The sequence below is a fragment of the Periplaneta americana genome, chromosome 4 (genome assembly GCF_040183065.1).
Source record: "Periplaneta americana isolate PAMFEO1 chromosome 4, P.americana_PAMFEO1_priV1, whole genome shotgun sequence".
NCBI classification, from domain to species: domain Eukaryota; kingdom Metazoa; phylum Arthropoda; class Insecta; order Blattodea; family Blattidae; genus Periplaneta; species Periplaneta americana.
In genome coordinates, this window is record NC_091120.1 from 202,284,762 (window position 1) to 202,305,381 (window position 20,620).

The 20,620-nt window shown below is 36.5% G+C and overlaps 2 protein-coding genes across 8 annotated transcripts in view; both read left to right on the top strand.

Annotated features, from left to right (window-relative positions):
- Positions 1 to 429: 429 nt before the first annotated feature.
- LOC138698639 (small ribosomal subunit protein mS37) lies at positions 430 to 10,858 on the top strand. Of its 3 annotated transcripts, none has more exons than XM_069824763.1 (4): positions 430 to 562; positions 1,206 to 1,343; positions 3,650 to 3,768; positions 6,152 to 10,858. In XM_069824763.1, the coding sequence occupies exons 2-4, from the start codon at positions 1,220 to 1,222 to the stop codon at positions 6,263 to 6,265; spliced, it is 357 nt and encodes a 118-aa protein (XP_069680864.1). In that variant the 5' UTR covers positions 430 to 562; positions 1,206 to 1,219; the 3' UTR covers positions 6,266 to 10,858. The 3 variants fall into 3 exon arrangements, with proteins under 3 accessions (XP_069680864.1, XP_069680866.1, XP_069680865.1); XM_069824765.1 differs by having other exon boundaries at positions 447 to 547; XM_069824764.1 differs by having other exon boundaries at positions 516 to 646.
- A 3,385-nt stretch (positions 10,859 to 14,243) lies between these two features.
- Positions 14,244 to 20,620, top strand: part of LOC138698636 (zinc finger protein OZF-like) — a 34,434-nt gene continuing 28,057 nt past the window's right edge. Inside the window, exons 1-5 of one of the 5 annotated variants that reach the window (XM_069824749.1) lie at positions 14,244 to 14,976; positions 16,015 to 16,112; positions 18,864 to 19,118; positions 19,793 to 19,927; positions 20,122 to 20,192. In XM_069824749.1, the coding sequence (XP_069680850.1) occupies positions 14,922 to 14,976; positions 16,015 to 16,112; positions 18,864 to 19,118; positions 19,793 to 19,927; positions 20,122 to 20,192 (614 nt within the window). In that variant the 5' untranslated portion in view covers positions 14,244 to 14,921. Of the gene's footprint in view, positions 14,981 to 16,014; positions 16,113 to 18,863; positions 19,119 to 19,792; positions 19,928 to 20,121; positions 20,193 to 20,620 lie in introns of those variants that run through there. The other 4 variants (XM_069824750.1, XM_069824751.1, XM_069824752.1 and 1 more) reach the window with 4 other exon arrangements.

The following is a 20,620-nucleotide window of genomic DNA, read 5'->3' on the forward strand; positions in this document are numbered from 1 at the left end:
TAGTCAAGGGGATGCACAAAACAAGGCATATTGCAAAGCGCACCACATAGAAGATACAAATTAATGTTATAGGCTACTGTATATTCATTCATGTTAGTAATTTAAATGTGTCATGTGAGAATAGTGAATGAAGTTTTGTAATCGTTTTCAGTGTCTCTCAGAGCCTGTAAGAGACTACAGTGAAGACAATTCAGTTAAGAGAGCTGAAATATAATGGACTGTGTTGTTACAAATATTAACATCAGTAGACAGTGGGGGGGGGGGGAAGGAACTGGCCACCCTACTCCATTATCTCCTGGCCTAGTTGTCTCATAAGTGGTGCCTTCTTGGTGTTGCTTGTGAGGTTCAGACCTGTCTTCGGAGACAACAATTAGACAGTTCACAGTTTTTTATGGCGGGGGGGGGGGATTTTCATGTGTTGGCGATACTGAGCAAGAGTCGTAAATTCGAATCGATTATCGACAGACACACTACGATCACGATGGCAGTGCTACGATCCATCACGAGGTAGTATCACTGCCATCGATCGAGAAGGCGTTGGTAGTATGTGAGAGTTGTACATGTGAGTACGATTTTAAGGATTTAGTGGGAACTAGACATTATTCTGTCTATTTTTGTGTTTATTGAATATAAGGGATTTTTCTAGGTAAATTTGAATACTACTTGTTTAAGTTTTATAAATTTTCCTAAGCATCATGTCTGAAGGAATGAACGAACCTAACCTAAAACATGTTAGATCGCTGTTAAACACCGCAACACAAGCCTTCTCTCAGGATTATTTAATATCATGATATTGAACCGCCATTTACTTCGAATATTAATGCGCATGTAATATAAAGAAGACGCTTATTTTTAACATTACGGCAATAGTTAATGTCTTTCACCACCGCATTACGTAGTGTTGCGGGCGCACTAGGCCCCACTTTTGGTCAGGATCCTCTTATTACAGGATCTGGATTCTTTCTTTAGTTTAATTTCGCAGACACATAATTGTTTAGTTTACGCAACATTCACTATAATCAGTGTTCAAAGCAGATATTTTCCTCAACAGAAAAAACAAATTCGTGACTATTTTCTTTAACACTTCGCTTACCTCTTACAAAATTTTCGTGTTATACCTTTATTCAAATATGTAATATATGTACACATTTTCGCATCCAACAGGAGGTTTATTGCATTGTTTATTTGTAATTATTTTCTTACAGAATTGCACATCACAATGAGATTGTTTAGTCAGCTTAAGATTCCTGCCAGATCTCCACAGAAGGAACCAGTTCCATTTCAAGAAATTCTACCTTTGCGATTAAAGAAATCCGTGTCGGGGAAAGGAGACAAAACTTCAGGTAATAAATTATTTCACGTAACACTTTTATTGGTTTTTAAAGATGCTGTACCAACTGTGCAGTTACTTGGCGTCAGTAGAGTTGATAATAGTGGATTGGCATTTTGACGTGATGAATCAGTCGACCAAAGAGGCCACAAATCCTTACTAATACCTCTGTTCTGGTGGTTGTTAATTTTCTGCGCAGATTGGGTTCTCTTTGAGGCCCAGTACATGTCGGTGTCTATTCAGATGGCAATGTCCAGTTAGCACTCTGTCCATCTTAATCTTCTCCTTTCTAAGGCTAGGAGTTGTTAAGTCAGGTCTTGGTTTCTCAGTAAGGAGTTTGGCCTGTCTCATGACTGGTGTAGATCTCCAGGCTCCTGTTGACCTCCGTAGCGTATTTGGTATAGCGCTGACCTTCTATGCTCGAGGTTGCGGGTTCGATGCCGGCCCAGGTCGATGGCATTTAAGTGTGTTTAAATGCGACAGGCTCATGTCAGTAGATTTACTGGCATGTAAAAGAACTCCTGCGGGACAAAATTCCGGCACACCGGCAACGCTGATATAATCTCTGCAGTTGCGAGCGTCGTTAAATAAACCATAATTTAGGCCTATTATTACAGGGTGGATGTGAAATAGCCTTGAAGATTTTCTGAGCGAGTAGTTCATGTTGTATGTACAAAAAACTATAATATCATATTAGTGAAAAGTTAATAGTTTTTTTTTTTTTTTTTCCAAATGTTTAACAATCTCTTATTCGGTAACTATTGCGATTAGGATCGTGATTTTTGTCCATATCGATAGAGAATCTAATAAAGAATAATGTATCCCTTTAGCACATTTCAATAGCTTCCACGGTTTTCGTGTAAATTTAATTTTAAAAACCTATAAATTCAATGACTGATGTGCCAGATACTGGGAAGCGAGAAGCCTCATGCCTCTGGTTAGTTCGTAGTTTTTAGTTCTTTAAGGATTTTGTTTAGTTCCTTCATTAGATTTAATTTTAAGTTGTATTAAGTTAATTGTTTTAATCTTGAGGTTGTGTATAGGTAAAAGATAAGTTATCTATGTACCTATTATTCGCATAAATAAATAAATAAACAAGTCATTGCACAATGCAAGCAAATGGCAACGTTTTATCAGAGAGCAGCTCACCTACCAGACACGTCGAGTTCGTTGACCTCTTACATCTGTATCACGAGTAGTGTGTGTTAGCAGCAATGTTGTCGGACTGCTGAAACTTTAAACTTAATTTTCTAATTAACGGCTCAGAAAGTGATAGGGAAGAAAGTAGTGTAAAGAATAAGAGTGCAAATGCAAGTGGAAATCTAGCATGTGGAAGTGAAAGCGTGGGGGGGGGGAAATAAAAGAGGAATAGAAGAAGAAATAAATTGAAAGAAAGACAGAGATAGAAATAAGACAGAGACGAACAGTAAAGAAAGGTCAGAACCTGCGACAGCTGAGGATATAGCAGAGATATTTGATATGTTTAAAAAACAATGTGAGGATGTGATCAAAAGTGCAAGTAAAATGAAATTGTAAATGATCAAGAAGTATAGGGGAGAGAGAAAGTGTATAAGCAGATGTGTAGAGATAAATATAAGTATTTATAGGAAGTGAGAATAGTGACAGTGGATTAGGTGTAAGCAGAATAGTGAGAAAGTGAAAGTGAGCGCAAATAAGAATGAGTGAAAATAGTGAGAAAGGGTTAAGAGGAGTGAACAAGTGACAGCATAAAATTAGTACTAACATTTGAACGTTGGAACAGTAAATGAATAAAAGGTCAAAAAACAAATAGGTGAAATAATTCAATATAATAATTTATAGAGAAAATTGAAATTGAGATTTTAGTGAAACGTAGTTAGCCTAGAAGAAAAGGGGGGTGAGAAAGAAGTATATAATATTAGATATTAGGATTAATGAACAAATAGGAAATAGCAAATGAAATGTAGGATAAATACTGAAGGGGAGATTGACCAAGTAACAAAAAAGGTACATAGTGTAATTGGGAGTATTTGTGTAGACGTGTACTGCAAATCATGTGTTATTGTAATAATATGTTAATGGTGGCAACGGATACAGAAATGTTAGGTACACCATTACATGTAAAGAAGTGCTGTGACGAAATATATCATATCATATCATATCAATTAACGTGCTTTTAATCACAAAACGTAATACAGGTTTTCTATTCATTTATGTGTACCCTATAGACTCTCTCAATCTGCAAGGCTATTTCACTTCCACTCTGTTTATATATATCATTTAGACATTAAACGATTATAATGTGGAAAAAATTCGATTGTTTTTATTTTTCTTCAACAGATGTTGCCTGTTTATATGAGATGTCACTCATGTTTGCCTGTTTCAAGAACAATGATTTCAACCAGGCATTATGTTCTAAGGAGATCAGCAATTTCCAGGGCTGCTACAAGGATTATATGGTAATGTCTTCAGCTTATATTGCTTAGAAACAATACAGGGTGTGTATAAAATAAGTAACTATTTTCACAAAAAGGATACAGTACTTCTTATTTGTGTACATAATGAGATCGTGTTCAAATTACAATAACATTTACATGACGTGCAAACACCCACTAGTGTATTTGGACATGAGCCCCATTAATGTCTGCACAATCTCCATCTATCCACAGTTGCACGAAATGAATTTCGCAGAAGCTGTGGTGTGATTAGTGATCCTGCATCATGAATTCTAACTTTTAGTTCAGTATGTAATGTCAGTTACTGAAAGTTAGAATTTATAAAACAGTTATATTACCGGTTGTTCTTTATGGTTGTGAAACTTGGACTCTCACTTTGAGACAGGAACATAGTTTAAGGGTGTTTGAGAATAAGGTGCTTAGGAAAATATTTGGAGCTAAGAGGGATGAAGTTACAGGAGAATGGAGAAAGTTACACAACGCAGAACTGCACGCATTATATTCTTCACCTGACATAATTAGGAACATTAAATCCAGACGTTTGAGATGGGCAGGGCATGTAGCACGTATGGGCGAATCCAGAAATGCATATAGAGTGTTAGTTGGGAGGCCGGAGGGAAAAAGACCTTTAGGGAGGCCGAGACATAGATGGGAAGATAATATTAAAATGGATTTGAGGGAGGTGGGATATGATGATGGAGAGTGGATTAATCTTGCTCAGGATAGGGACCAATGGCAGGCTTATGTGAGGGCGGCAGTGAACCTCCGGGTTCCTTAAAAGCCAGTAAGTTAGTAAGTAATGTCAGCCACTTTTCGTGTGTTGACCTTGGATTTAACAAATCCTCACACAAAGAAATCTAATTGGGTAAGTTCGGGGATTTTGCTGCCCATGGTCTACAGCGTCCTCGTCCTATACACTGGTTGGGAAACACTTGATTCAAGTAATCCCTAATGATTAAAGCATAGTGACAAGGGACACCGTCTTGTTACAATTGTGGCTGCAGAAATTCTGTCAGCACATCCAAACAAGTGGCCTCATTAATGGTGTTCTCTTGGAAAAAGAATGGTCCATAGATCTTTGTCCTCGTGATTCCCAACCACACATTGGTCTTTGGACTCTCTGATGTGCTCAGTGACATACGTTGGAGGTTTGTCTGCCCAAATACGACTGTTAATGGCAGTTTACATGTCCGCTTGCATGGAATGTTACCTCAGCACAAACAACACATATCTCATCAAATCATCGGGTCTCCAACAAATCCATCCACATTGCCATCCATTCCGAAGTTGGTGTAAAACTTGCAAATGATAAGCACTCTTTTTCAAGACAAATTTCAGCACTTTGAACACTGTTGATCTAGGAATGTGCAATTGACGTGCAAGAGAATGAACATATTTAGTAGTCCTTTCAGTTAACTCATATATAGCCTCACCATCGGCTTCATTTGTAGTAGGCCAACCTTGTTGAGATTCATCAGCAACTGTGCCCGTTCGTTTAAACTTATTTAACAGTCTAAATATGGATTTATTCATTAGTTCAGCCTTCCGAAATTTCCACTGAAAAAGAGAAGAAGAGAGAGAGAGGGAGAAAGGGAAGGGGAGAGAAAGAGGAAGGGATGGGAGAGAGGAGAGAGGGGGGGTGAGAGAGGAAGGAAGGGAGGGAGGGAGAGAGATTTTTTTTAATAAATTTCATTACCTCTGCTGCTTTATGAAACACTTTACTAATATTATTATTTATTTCAGTAATATTATGAGCGTTTACAGTGATAAATAATATTATTAACTAATACTTTTTTGAAACAGAACATTAATAATATTACTTAATGTTATTACCTTTTTACTAATAGTATTAATTTATTACTTTTATGAAACGGGCTCCTGTATTTAATTATCTATAATCATATATACTTTTAAATGAATAACACATTTCCTTTAATTTCATTTTAGATTCTTACTTATGATTTTTATAGGCCTGATTACATTAGTGCAGGGTGAGCAGCTGTTGTATTAAGTACAAAATGGTTTCAGTATAAAGATTAATACATTGCATTTCGTGTATTAACCTGATTCCCTTGCCCACTAACCCCACTGAGTTGCGTCTACTGTTTTCTCTCGGAATTTTATTTATTCATTAAAGACATCAGCTCAAAGAACTTGAGTGACCACAAGGGTCCTGAATACATAAAGATGTACAATATAATGTGATATTTGAAACAAAAAAAAATTAATTTTCCAAAGCAAATATTAGTGAATTAATTGAAATAGAGATTGTGATGTAATATATTTCCTCTGTCAGTGATCAACCTGAACGAAAGTTTGAGACATGAAATTAATTTTCATAGTTAAACATTGCTTAATAAATGATTTCTTGTTTGGTGTGTTGCAGGACAAGAAACGTATAAAAAAGGACCGTGAGCAGAAAGGTATCTTGGTGCCAGGTGAAAAGAAACTTTCACACAAGCAGTTGAATGTACTTCTTAGTAAACATCCTCCAAATTAATGGTGAAGCACTAAACATTACTAGAAGTCTTTGTTAGATATTGTTGCATTCTACTTTCTAGTTTTATACTTGTTGATCAGCCCAGACTGGGTATGCAGCGTTTTTGTTCTTGGCATGCATGATATGTCTTCTTCATGCCAGAACCCACAAGATGAAAACCAGCTCTGTGTGCAGATAACAGATAATCTTTGTTTGACCTGTGGCAATCACTTTGTAATAATTATCTTTTGTGCATGGACTATACCTACAAGCAAGGTAAGATAATTTTCAATGCCTGTTTATCTTCCTTCTATTCAAAATAAAAGTGAATGACTATGTTTGTTGAAAAAATGTTCATATGCGATTTCTAAATATTGACAAACTCTGCTTGAGTCATACAAAGGCGATTTGAGAAACAATTTCTTAGAGTTGATGTCCTAAGTCAATCAACTGTTCATCATTTAGTTGACAAATAATTTCAGAAAACTGGACGTATTATAAAAGAAACAATCACAGCACCATATGCATTAAGTGCTTATCAACGAATACTTTAGATGATGTTGCATTTTAACTAGAAAATTCTTCTAAAAAATCTTTTTGGTGGCTTTCTCATGGAGAACAAGTGTTGTTCAACATCCATCCTGCACTGCGGTACACTGACAACTGATGTAACATTACTCTCTGTTCTATTACAGACAAGCACAGAGCCATCTTGTGTTGTGACATTTTGTGATACCAATCCTTACCTTTGAAAAAAAAAAAACAGTTGTCATGACTTATGTCCCAACCCTCTTTTTTGGATATCGACATCTGCAACACATTGTATAGGATGTGTCAGAAAGAACAGATGAATTTCACAGGGCAAGAAAATTGCAAGGATTTATCAAATAAAAAATTTATTGTTATCAACAGACTCACCAATACATGCAGTTTATTTATGGAATACAACATCATCCATATGATGTCCTTGGCTTTCGATACAGTCATCGAGGCATTTTCTGAAGTTGCCATCACTCTCGCAGTCATAGCTGGCAGAATTGCCGCGATTTCTTCACGAATCGCTGTCTTCAGTTCGTCCAGGGTATGTAGTCGATGTTTATAAACTTCCGCCTTCAAATGGCCCCAAAGAAAGAAGATGCAGGGCGCGAGATCTGGCGAACGCGTGGGCCAAGGAATGTCGCTGCGATGCGAGATGTTGTCCCCTGGATAGAGCTCTTGTAGGAGATATATTGTTTGACGCGCGGTGTGAGTAGTCCTTCTTGTTGAAACCAAATGTCCTCAGCATCAACAATAGACTTGTTCAACTTTGGTTGCAAGAAAGTTTGTAACGTTTGAACGTAACAAGCACCTGTAATGGTTACTGCACGGTCGTCATCATCCTCAAGAAATAAGGCCCCCAAACACCAAATTCTGCTACAGCACACCAAACCGTAACTCTCTCACTGTGAAGAGATTTCTCGTGCAATTCATTAGGATTGGTTCCTGCCTAACAACAGAAATTCTGTTTATTGACTCAGCCGGAGAGGTGGAAATGGGCTTCATCACTGGTCAACAGAACGGTGGTAGCAGCCATGTTCATAATAATACTCCAACAAACAACACGGTTCTCCCAATCTCCTCCATTAATTCTCATCTTGTATGGGTGAAATTTAAGGTCTAAATGCAAAATGCGTCTTACCATAGCGTCGGACAATCTCAGTGCAATAGCATGTTTGTTGGTTGATCGTTGAGGTGACCGGACAACCGACTGTCTTCCTGTCTCCACATTTGCAGGTCTACACGCGCTCCGTGGTCGTCCAGGTGATTTATTCTTCAATGTTGAACCTGTGGTACGAAATGAAGTCATCCAGAGCAAAATTGTATTCCGAGTTGGAATCCTAGATTCATGTCCGATCGCGAAATGAGTCCTGAGTGGCGATCACAGACTCTTCATTTTTCAAAAATGTCTCTACGACGAATGTACGTTGTACGCCGGACCACTACATGTTTTCAACTGAAATTGCATTCTCTCGCTGACCCAACAGTCACGATTCCCCTCACTCTATCCCTCCCCTCGCTGCGTATTGATAGTTGGAAATCCATCCGTTCTTTCTGACGTACCCTTTATTTTTACGATGTATATATGAAACACATTTCAAATCAGTGTCTTAAATAAAGAATAATGTAGGTATAACGTTGTCTTCATTGTTTGATCTGGTACATATAATATCAGTACATTGTATTAATTGTGTTCAATTCATTTTACAGTACAATTTTTTTTTCTAGGATATAATTCGACAGCCCAATTCAAAAGGGAAACAACTCAAAATTTAAAGTTTTGAGAAACCTGAATTTTAAAGCTTCATCTTGCTATGAAAAATCCAATTAACACACACTAATTTGAAACTTACAGTATATATGAAACATCATTAACAGAATTTGGAGTATTTTTAGCAATCCTTTTATTTTTCACAGCAACATAAAGCAAGTTTATGCAGGTTTATCAAAACTTTAAATATTGACTTGCTTTTCTTTTAAATTGGGCTGTCGATATGTCGCATATCTGACGTTTTTTCTATTACAATATCAAATGCTAATTTCTCCATGTCCTTTATTTTATGGGACGTTATTTAGTCAATAATTGTATCTGTAGATAGTTGTATGAAGTAAATTTTGTGTGGATACATTAAACTTAACTTTATTCCTAAGAATAGAGAATATTTCCCGAGAAGAATAAATTATAAATTGGGTAGTATTATTTCCTGGCTATATTACACCGAACAGTTACTGCATTTGACGGAAACGACAACGAGAACGGAAATATTGTTAAAGTAAATGTTTTTAAATGTGAGCATTCATAATTAACAAGAAGCTTGCAGGAGCCCAGAAACAGGAATGTGAATGTTAATTGTGAATGATCACATTTAAATACATTTATTTTAACAATATTTCCATTCTCGTTGTCTTTTCCGTTCCTGGTTTATTGTAAACCAGCCTTAATATGTTGTTTATCATGCTCGTTAATGGCTTTGTTATTTAAAGTAACGAAAATATCGTTACTATGTTTGTCCCTTGTAATATACCAGGTGAATCTTCTCATCCTGTGAATTGAGAAATTATGCAGTACCGGCGTTTTACAGACTATATCGTAAACACAGTCCCCTGCGTCGTATAACTTTCAGCCGAATTAACTGCTACGTACCGCACTGAGCATGAATGGCTAGAATCACCTATTTATAGGCAAATTCAATGTCTAGAATGTTCTATGCATTCGGACAGAAAACGTGCTTTTCTAGAACATTCTCGAAACAAGGTAGATTATGAAAAAATGTATGTATCCAGATCCGTGATTTGAACCCGGACCTGCACCGAGACAAACCAGCGTGTTAACCGTTGTGCTATCACAGCACATTAACATAGGTCAACATCGTAGCCTTATCGGACGGGCTGGTGAATGCGATGTGAGCACCTGCATTTTGCATCGTCTGTAAAATGCAAGTTTGCCTAGTTACCAATCCGCAGGATGAGAAGATTCACCCTGTATTTTGTTGTAAGAATCTCAGACAGAGTCAGCCTGGTTGGCAGAGTTGGTATAGTGTTGCCCTTCTATGTTCGAGGTTGAGGGTTCGATCCCGGGCCTGGTCGATAGCATTTAAGTGTGCTTAAATTCGGCGGGCTCATGTCAGTAGATTTACTGGCATGTAAAAGAACTCCTGTGGGACAAAATTCGGACACACCAGCGATGCTGATATAACTTGGCAGTTGTGAGCGTTGTTAAATAAAACATAACATTTAACATCATTTCTCAGACAGTAATAGCACAGTCTAGTATATACAGTCATGTAGCTTCAGTTTTGAGGATGCTAGGAACAATTGACTGTGCCGGTACTATTTCGCATTGTCTGTAATGAGGCGATATTAGCGATCCTAGTGGTTAGCAACTGTCTATGGATGCATAAGTTTATAATAAGTTTATTACGCACAATATATTTAACTATATTGCAATCGGTAATTATGTATGAAATTATAGGATGGGCTAGCTCATTTAAATCTAATTTTAATCCACTTTATTTATTACAGAAGAAAATAATTAAAATATGTCTTCATAAACCAATTGATTTTCAATCTCAAAATTTGTTTCTAGACTTTAATGTACTTAACGTAAGACAAATTTATTATATTGTATTAATAAAATTCATACATAAAAATCGAAATAATTTTGAATTGTATTCTCATAGTTATGAAACAAAAGGTATGAATTCTTTAAGATTGTTTCAACCACAATGCAACACTGTTACAGTATTTAATCATAGTAGTAATTTAGGCCCAAGAATATATAACAAATTTATATTTAAATATCCTAATCTTGTCAATTCTAATAGTTCTAGTATTAAATTTAAAAAGTTATGTATGGATTTTATAAAAATTGAAAAATTGTAAATTTAAATTTATATACTATAATTGCACAGTAGACATAAGACAAATTGTATTGTATAATTATTAATTTCAATTCAGGAATCCGCCCCTGAGCACGAGTTCTACTCTTTCAGAGGCGAGTTAAAGTTTTTCTGTATATATTATATTTTATGTTACAATTATTAGCAAAATAATAAATAAATAAATATTTACTACGTATTGAGCTTCGTGACTGTATATACTAGACTGTGGTAATAGTAGTAATAGTAATGTAAAAGTTATTTCGATCATTTCAACAATCAGTACATTATTAACACGCTCACTCTCGTTTGCTCTAGACCTGTTCGTATCCACTTGATTCATTTTGGCAACTCTGTTTCGACTCCCCCCACACAGGTCTATTCTGCTAGTCCCCCCTTCAGGAGAGAACACAGACTATGACTGTCCTCGCATGCAGGCCGCTTGGGTGGGCCCATTGTACTACCTGGGATGGAATGGTTGCATGCCTTAATGCCTCCCCGCTCTACAGATCCCCCCGAACATTTGATTTTGACTGAGCAGATTCATATTTAACAGAGAATGTACATTGCGAAAAATATGACTTAACTATTAAATAATAGGCATCTGATACAACTGTAGTAATGCGAAAGCTAAGTAGAACTTTGGAAATAGACTTTGTGACAGTTGTCACTGTTTTCACGTGAACATTATTGGTCTATCCTTCCCCCCCCCCCCCATCTATGAAGTGAAGTGTGCATGGCAACTCCTAGTGAGGTGTCGATTTACATTTTTTATGATTATGTGGTATCTTAAACTAAAACTGCCCCTTCTGTATTTTTTTATATTTATAGAAGTGCTGACTAGTATGAAATCCATACCACAATTGGCATATAATATATACAGTATGTAGGTTATTATTGTTCTGTATCCAGTTTGCCAAATCCATTAATTTCTTATTAGCTGTTAAATTTAGGGGGAGGGGGGGTAAGGGCACTACTGCTCAGCACTGCGACCTTATTAGATATATATTGTGCTAACTCTCAAGCTAAGCGCATTCCCAACCCACACCGACTGACTATACTAAGGTTTGCTGCATACCAGGTTCCCAGCAGGCAACCTTATACATCCCTAGGCCAGTCCCTCCTTGTGTTTGCAGCTGGCATTCGGGAAATGCTATGGAATAATATAGATGCCTAATATTGAGAAACGGGATAATCCCAAGAAAAACCACAACTGCGACCTTATCGCTGACTGGTCAGTGTGGGCCCTTAAGGTAAGCGTTCACTACATCGTATCGCCCTCCTCGTACGAATCGCACGCAATGGATATTTTAAGAGCAGTGCATTCACTGTAACGGCTTCATCTCATCGCCTCATCGGATTCCCCTATCAGCTGTTTAAAACATGACGTCGTACGATATTGACATTGCTGAAAACAGAGGAGTTGAGGTTAGGTCTATTAATTACGTCTGTTAGCGAATAAGAATTTGTAATTGCTTCATGCGTCTTAATTGAAGAGGAAGAAACGAAAGAAATATAGGTTACATAATATATTTGTAAGAAATGACTTGATTACTGTAATGGGAACGCCTCAAATTTTATAATTCTTCGCAATTTTCTACAAGCGAAATAACTTTCCCGTCTGCCATTTTGGCGCGACACTGAACATGGCACAACATAGTAGTAACAGTTGAGCAATTAAAATTGACCTATAAAAGGAGGCCATGATCGCACGCATCGGAAAAGTTGCTCATCCAAGAAATGTGGACGGATTTGCCGAGAGGCGATGCGTGCGATACGATGTAGTGAACACGGTTGCATAAGAATTACAGCAAAGATGGTCTTTTTCCGATCCGTGCGATACGATGTAGTGAACGCTTACCTTTACAGGAATGTAGCATTACTTTATTATTATTTGCGCCGCAAAAGATCTGAATTGCCTTGTTGGTTTGAGCCAATACCCCCCTTCCTCTCAAGAGGGCTTATTTCTCCTGATGCATTGTCGACAGCAGTAATAAATCAGTAAAGGTTTTTCAAAGTTGTGATATTAGTGTACCTATCGCAGGAATGCTTGTGGTACACAGATCGTAACTGTAGAATATAAAATGAATTAACGATTAACTTGCTTATTTAAACCTAATTTAAAAAAAAATCAATTTAATTCAAAACCCTCGAAGTTTCTGTACAAAAACATCCCATTTCCCACTGCCCCACAATGGTCTAAAATCCATATTTAGGAGGACAAATGCAGAAAAATGACATGTAAAAAATGAAATTAAACCCTTAAATTATTTTTCCTATATAACTGAGTAACACTGAATTGATTATCTTAATCAGCGGAGGTGGCTGCATAGCGAGATAAGAAGCCGGTAACATGCCACATTTCGCCACCCAGCATTCTTACTCAGCAAGCGCCGCGAGTCTGCCGTTTTCCTTGTGCTGTAACTCTGTTGTAAGTGGTCGATTCCATTCATATTTGGTACCAACGTGTCAAGTAGTTCTTTAGGTATGTAACACTGTTTTTGTTACATTTAATGTTATTATAGTATGTAAAATTAGCATGAATGGACACGGGACAAAATATAAATTTAACCATTGAGTGCAGACTTTGCTAAGGTAGAGAAAAAAAAAAACCCTTTGGTTCGTCCAAAAATGATTTTTTTTCACTTCCTCCACTATTTACCTCTATTTTAAATCTAGTCTTAAGGTGCGCAGATTTGCGGAAGTAATAATTTATGAGCACTATTCTTTCGAGGTGCAGTAGTGCAATTTTTCTCGGTTGCAGTTATTTCAATATCTGTGAACCGAATTTGCTTCCGCAGTATAATTCAGGGAATTCAAGATGACGGCTTGTTAATTATGTACCAAATAAGCTTCCCGAGTATCCAAAAGGTGCAATAGTACCTAAAATGTTACATTTTCCCCCCATAAGATTTTGTCTAAATGTATCCCCCTGTAAGGGGTACTTCTGCTTATACCAACGTAAACAGAGTTTGTACACAAAACAAATGTACTAAGTGTAACTACTATATAAAATTTCATAAAAATCTGTTAGATAGGACAAAAGTTACTAATTTTGTCTAATTGCGCCCCCCCCCCCCTATAAGGGGTAGTTCTCCTTATACCAACGTAATCAGAGCTTGTATACAAAACATATGTTCCTTGTAACTGTTTTGTAAAATTTCATACAAATCTATCAAATAGGAGAGAAGTTACTAATTTTGTTTAATTGCGCCCCCCTATAAGGGGTAGTTCCCCTTATACCAATGTAACGAGAGCTTGTATACAAAACATACATGCTACCTGTAACTACTTTGTAAAATTTCATACAAATCTGTTAAATAGGATAAAAGTTACTGATTTTGTCTAATTGCGCCCCCTATAAGGGGTAGTTCCCCTTATACGAACGTAATCAGAGCTTGTATACAAAACATATATGCTTCTTGTAACTGCTTTGTAAAATTTAAAAAAAAATTGCTAAATAGGAGAAAAGTTACTAATTTTGTCTAATTTCGCCCCCCTATAAGGGGTAGTTCCCCTTATACGAACGTAATCAGAGCTTGTATACAAAACATATATGCTTCTTGTAACTGCTTTGTAAAATTTAAAAAAAAATTGCTAAATAGGAGAAAAGTTACTAATTTTGTCTAATTTCGCCCCCCTATAAGGGGTAGTTCCCCTTATACCAACGTAACGAGAGCTTGTATACAAAACATATATGCTACCAGTAACTGCTGTATAAAATTTCATAAAAATCTGTTAAATAGGAGAAAAGTTTTTAATTTTGTCTAAATGCGCCCCCCTATAAGGGGTAGTTCCCCTTATACCAACGTAACGAGAGCTTGCATATAAAACATATGCTACCTGTAACTACTGTGTAAAATTTCATAAAAATCTGTTGGGTAGCTGAAAAGTTATTAATATGTCCCACTAAATTTGCATTCTAGACCACTGTGCGCCCGCTGTCAGTTTAATTATACCACAATAGTGGTTTAGTCAACTGTCCGAAGACAAGTCTGAACCTCACAAGTGATACCAAAAAGCATCACTTATGAAGCAACTAGGCCAGGAGATAATGGGGTAGGGTAGCCAGTCCCTTTCGCCCTCCGTTGCATACATCGCTATATTTGCTATACATGTTACACTAACCAGACTTCAGGTGCTTTACTACAATGAGGGATAGAATTATAAAACCGCCAGATTTGGCGGAGAAATCGCTGACATTGGTAACCCTGTTTCACAGCACCTTTGATGTATAATACACAATTCCATTAGTGGTGTCTATGTACCTGAGTGCTGACGGTAAATTAAGGGGAACGGAAGACCACATAATTGAATGTAGGTACGTACGTATGCAATATATAATATACCAGTTGTCATGTCATAATTATTTAATATCAAATATGTGAAGTTGGTGTTGGTAGAAAGACGAGCAGAATTGTTTTGCTGCACAGGAAGATTGTGTTTAATTTGTCGGGGTAGAATAATTGCAGTTAAATCATTAACATGAGTGCTGGATCCCTGTTTTACAGCCGTCTGTGTTATATATGTTAAACATCAATATTCAATATGACAACACTAAACTCTACTTCAACAGAGTTCCCAAAGACATAATAATTGCGTGTTGTTTCAACATGCACGTCATAGTCTGTGAATATAGGTCACCACAGTAATTTTACTGTTCAGGGCCGTATTTGTGCATGGGCTATGACTCGGGGAGCACAAATTTTTGGGACTAGCGCGTTTTTGGATAGAGAGGGTTAACGTATTCGAGCTGTAGAAATTTGAGGAATTTAATGCACGCTTGCATTTAACACAAAGTTTTACCATTTTTTATAGGCCAAGTAATAGGTAATTAACTAATACGTAACAAAAGGTACGGTTATCTGATAAATAATAAAACGCCTATCAAGACTTTGTGTCACACGAGTCGCGTAATGACGTGAGGTTCGCGACACGCGACAGGATCATCTTGGCTGTCTGCGCATGCGCGGACTTGGTTAATAAAAATCTCCCTGTCTGGGCAAGTTGAGATTTTTTTTCCTCAACCTTGGGTCTAATGGCTCGTTACGGTCTCAAGCCATCTTATGTTGCTGCCAGTTAGTTCTGTAACTATAGATGTAATCCAAAATAGAAGATATTTCAAGCTCTTGAAGGACGTCTTCGTTCCTCTTGCGGTCTAATCTAGTAATAGTAATAATGATAATGATGATATTAATAATGATATATTCCTAACAAAAAAGATTGTACGTTATTTTATTCTTTATTCGATTTTTTGTTTATTTAGAGCATAATAAATACTTATGTACTACATATACTGAAAATCTTTCTTTTAATATATCACAACCAGCAATAAATATATGACTGTTCTTTCAGTTGTGATGGATTTGATCAAGGTGGAACCTAAAATCGACTCCTTGGATGTACAGTCAAATGATCACATACATGTTGAAGACAGAAAACCAGTAGCAGAGGTACATTTGGAGCTCTTTAGTCAGTATCTGCTTCTTTAACAGCTTTGCGTGATTGTAGGCAAATACAAAACTTTAAACATTCTCAGTTTCTATTTAAATCATCACTATAATTGCATGTAATGACGTTGCCACCTGTTTGCATTGTGCAGTGGCTTGGAATTAGAGGTTTTTAAAATTAAATGTAGGCCTACACCAAAATCGTCCACACTATTGAAATATGCCAGAGGGATAAATGATTCTTTATTAGATTTCCTATCAATATGAACAAGAATCACGATCCTACTCATCATAAGAGGGTGTTAAACATTTGGGGGAAAACTATGAACTTTCCACCTCTATGATATTATTAGACTTCGGATTTTAGGTAAAAACCTATTTTAATCCTTAAAAGATAAGTTCATAAAAACTTGCAAGTACACGTTTCATATAAAACTGTGCCTAAAACTTGTATTTTAATAGCACCTAAAATGCCTATTTTGACGACAAAGCCTATTTTGACCTATTAAGTATGTTTTATCATTGATAGGTCAAAACACCCATTCTTATTTCGAAAATTTGTATCTTAATTTCCAAATGTGTTCCTGGTTCTGTTGTAAATAAAGTATGGGATTACCTGGAGCAAGTTCTTACAGAGAAATGTAGGACTTGAAGGACTGCGTACTGCTTCAGATATCCTAGCAGGGAAGAACACGGATTTACAATGTAACATTCCTGTCCATCTAGTGTCAAAATTGAAATACGCTCCTGTTACTTCAGTGGATGTGGAGCATTCATTTTCAGCATACAAATTTATGTTGAGTGACAGACGGCATTGCTTTTTAGTTGAAAATTTATAAAAGGTATTGTCCACACCTGTGGAGTAACGGTCAGCGCGTCTGGCCGCGAAACCAGGTGGCCCGGATTCGAATCCTGGTCAGGGCAAGTTATCTGGTTGAGGTTTTTTCCACGGTTTTCCCTCAACCCAATACGAGCAAATGCTGGGTAACTTTCGGTGCTGGGCCCCGGACTCATTTCACCAGCATTATCATCATTTCATTCAGACGCTAAATAACCTAGATGTTGATAAAGCGTCGTAAAATATCCCAATAAAATAAAAAGAATATATATATATATATATATATATATATATATATAAGGTATTAGTAACTTAATTTATTGTGAAGCAAATTATGGACATTAACAAACAAGGCCTGATAAAATTGATTATATTTGACTTGTTTGTGTACTGAATTTATATCTAAAACTTATTTTTCACATTTAACTGTTTAGTTTATGTATAACTAACTTAGTTAGATATTTGTTGTTCTTGTAGTTTTAGTAGTAGTGGTGGTAATGGCATATAAGCATTTGAAATTATTAAATTCTAGAAGTGAATTCCTGATGATTTGGAACATGTTTTTAAAGAGCCTATTTGCAATTCTTTAAAACCTGTTTCCTACACTTTTAAGCCTATTTTAGGCACATAAAATTACATTTTAACGACCTAAAAATCCGTACCCTAGATATTATAGCTTTCTGTTACATACAATATGAGCTATTGCATTCGCTCTGAAAATCTACAAGGCTGTTTCACTTCCACCCTCTATTGTTGTCAAAGCTACTTCTGCCTAAGGCCAAGACTCCATTGTAGTGTGCATGACAACAGATTGATGTTTATTTACTCACGGATTTAATTTAGTGCGAACACTTAGGGTCGAATTCACAGTCGTCACTTATAAAATGAGGAAACACTTAATGAGCATTTCCTTAGCACTTATTTCAGATCGTATTGTAGAGATGCTACTCATTCATATGCCCTGAGCATTCCATTGACATCGAAAGAAATATGGCAACATGGCTAGACGTGAGCGCTTTCCTACATTCAATTGTTTTCCAGCGCCTTCAAATTGTTAAACCGGCATTATTGTCATACACAAATACAGAAGTAAATATTATAGAGCTAAAAATTATACAATATGTCCAGAAAGCATTTTACAGAAAAGAAAGAAGTGAGCTAAGATAACTAGTTATGAAATATGAGATATCGTCGAAAGTAAAAAGAATTGATAATTTCCTCTCCAAAAGAAGAAATTGACATGGAACAAAATTGCAGTTGAGTTTAATGCAAACTCCAGAAATATTCCTGTAAGTAAATCATTTTCATTTATTTTTCAGTTATTTTTATGCTAAACAAAGTGGAAATGATATAATTACGCAAATTTTAACAGCTTATTCCTTGAGTAGAATACAAACAAAAATGCAAATGACACTTTGTTGGGACGTGAATACTTTTCGAAAAAAAAAAAATGCCACTTAAATTTACCTGAAATGCTGCTGTATCATAAAATCTCAAAGCAACCAGTACTTTCAGCAATGGCGAAATTGGTAAGCCTCATGGTTGTATTGTGAATTGAAATGAGAGAAACCAGAATATTCACAACAGTGTTCTTGTCGAAACGGTATCTCCTCTTAAATTGTTGATCATTATACATCTCTAAAGGGTTTTCCATATCTCTGATATATCCTTTGCTAACCGAAACTCATTTTCATTTTAATTACAGAACTCAACAAATTAAATTAAATCATAATCATAATCTATTGTATACCGAATCAGCTGATTACAATGCATATAAGGAAACACTTGAGTAAACTGACAAGCTACCTTATTTGAATAAGTGTTCACTTCAGTGGGATTTATAAATTGGAAATTATTATAAGCAACTGCTTAAGTGTTTCCTTACGATAAGTGTTGACTATGAATTCGGCCCTTAGAAGCGTGGTGCTTGGCGAGTGCAACACCGTCCTTTTAGAGGATCCACGGGTGAAGTGGCATCACTTTGGTATGTCACAAGGGACGCGGTTCGAGAGTTTATAAAAGGACATGAGACGTCGAAAACGCGGTCATTAGTTATTGGTCAAGATAGCTGTCATGGAGTAGTGCTCCCGACGTCCAGTAAGAAGTTCCGAAAATGGCATCAAATATGGCATCACCTTTGGACAGCATTAGGGTTCGCCATACTATTTATTGTAAGTAAAATCATTATATCATTCTTTAAGCTTTTCATTTAACTAGTTATCTTGGTACTTCAGAATTAACAGAAATTTTCATACTTTCTAAATCATTCAATACTCAATATTTTATTTTGTAGTAAATTGATATTTTTATTAATAAACGTAATACTATTGAATTTCTACACTTGCAATTACTCTGAAAACCTGAGATCACATTCATAGTAGGAATCCTTCCTATCCACAAGAAAGAACAGTCTATAAAGTATAACGCAGTGTTTGATTAGTTTGTGTTATTTTGATAGAGATTGTAACTAACGATTATCTCGAAGATGAGCCATCCGCCCTTGTCGCGGCAAGTGCCACGACAAATTACTGGTGTCAGATATGATAGAGCTTAACAATAAATTATGGTGTCAGAAATGGTATAATAAATATTGGTGTCAGAATTAATATAGTATAACAAAATATTGGTGTCAGAAATGGGCACAACACTTACGATAAATGTTGACTATGAATTCGGCCCATAGACTATTTGTCGTCAAATACATTTGCTAAAACTTGAACCTCATTTTTACCGATTTTTTAATTACAGTACTTGTGTACTTTGCAAGAAATAGCCAAGTACTCTTTAACACAGCTGCGTAACCAGAAAGAATACGATTGATTTGTAACATCTATGTATTCTACAGGGAGGGAACTTGAATCTACGCGTGGCTGAAATAAAGGTTGAGAATCTGGACCCCAGCTATGCCTTCACTCCTGAGATCAAACTTGAGGAAAAGCCAGGAATAATTTCAGTTTCTGCAGTGAAGAACGAACCTGATGTGAGTGCAGCTATGGTCACTTAGCCTTATTTCTGTTTATCTGAGGCACCCACTTCAATTAAATGAAGCTTTGCCTTCAATTGTATAATATCAGTTTAAATTTTATTTTAGCCATTATGTCCTTTCAGACATATCCTGTAGTTTTCAATCTCTAACATGTAATTTCTTCATGTTATATTTACACTTTTCTTCAGGAAGAGTCATGTGACGTGGACGTAGAGGATCAGGGGTTCAATCTCGAAGCAACAACAGAAAGGAACGAGATGTGAGTATAGTGTGCACCTTCACTCATTGTGTCCACGCCTGTGGAGTAACAGCGCGTCTAGCCGCGAAACCAGGTGGCCCGGGTTCGATTCCCGGTCGGGGCAAGTTAAGGCTGGTTCACAATAAACCAGAAACGAGAATCGGAACGAAAACGGTAAAATTGTTAAAATGTGTACATTTAAATGTGAGCATTTACAATTAACGAAAAGCTTGCCGGAGACCGGGATCGGGAACGAAGAGTTGGCCAAGTTTCAACTTTGGCGTTCACGTTTCCGATCACAGCCCACTAGATTCATTCTATTGCCATCCAAAAGCTATTTTCTCGTCGTATATTTTGTAGCAAGAAGACCGTGACATAACCTATGCATTATTTTCTTCTGTGCTGTGCCTCATGGAGCAAGTTTTATTTGATGAGATTCTAATATTGAG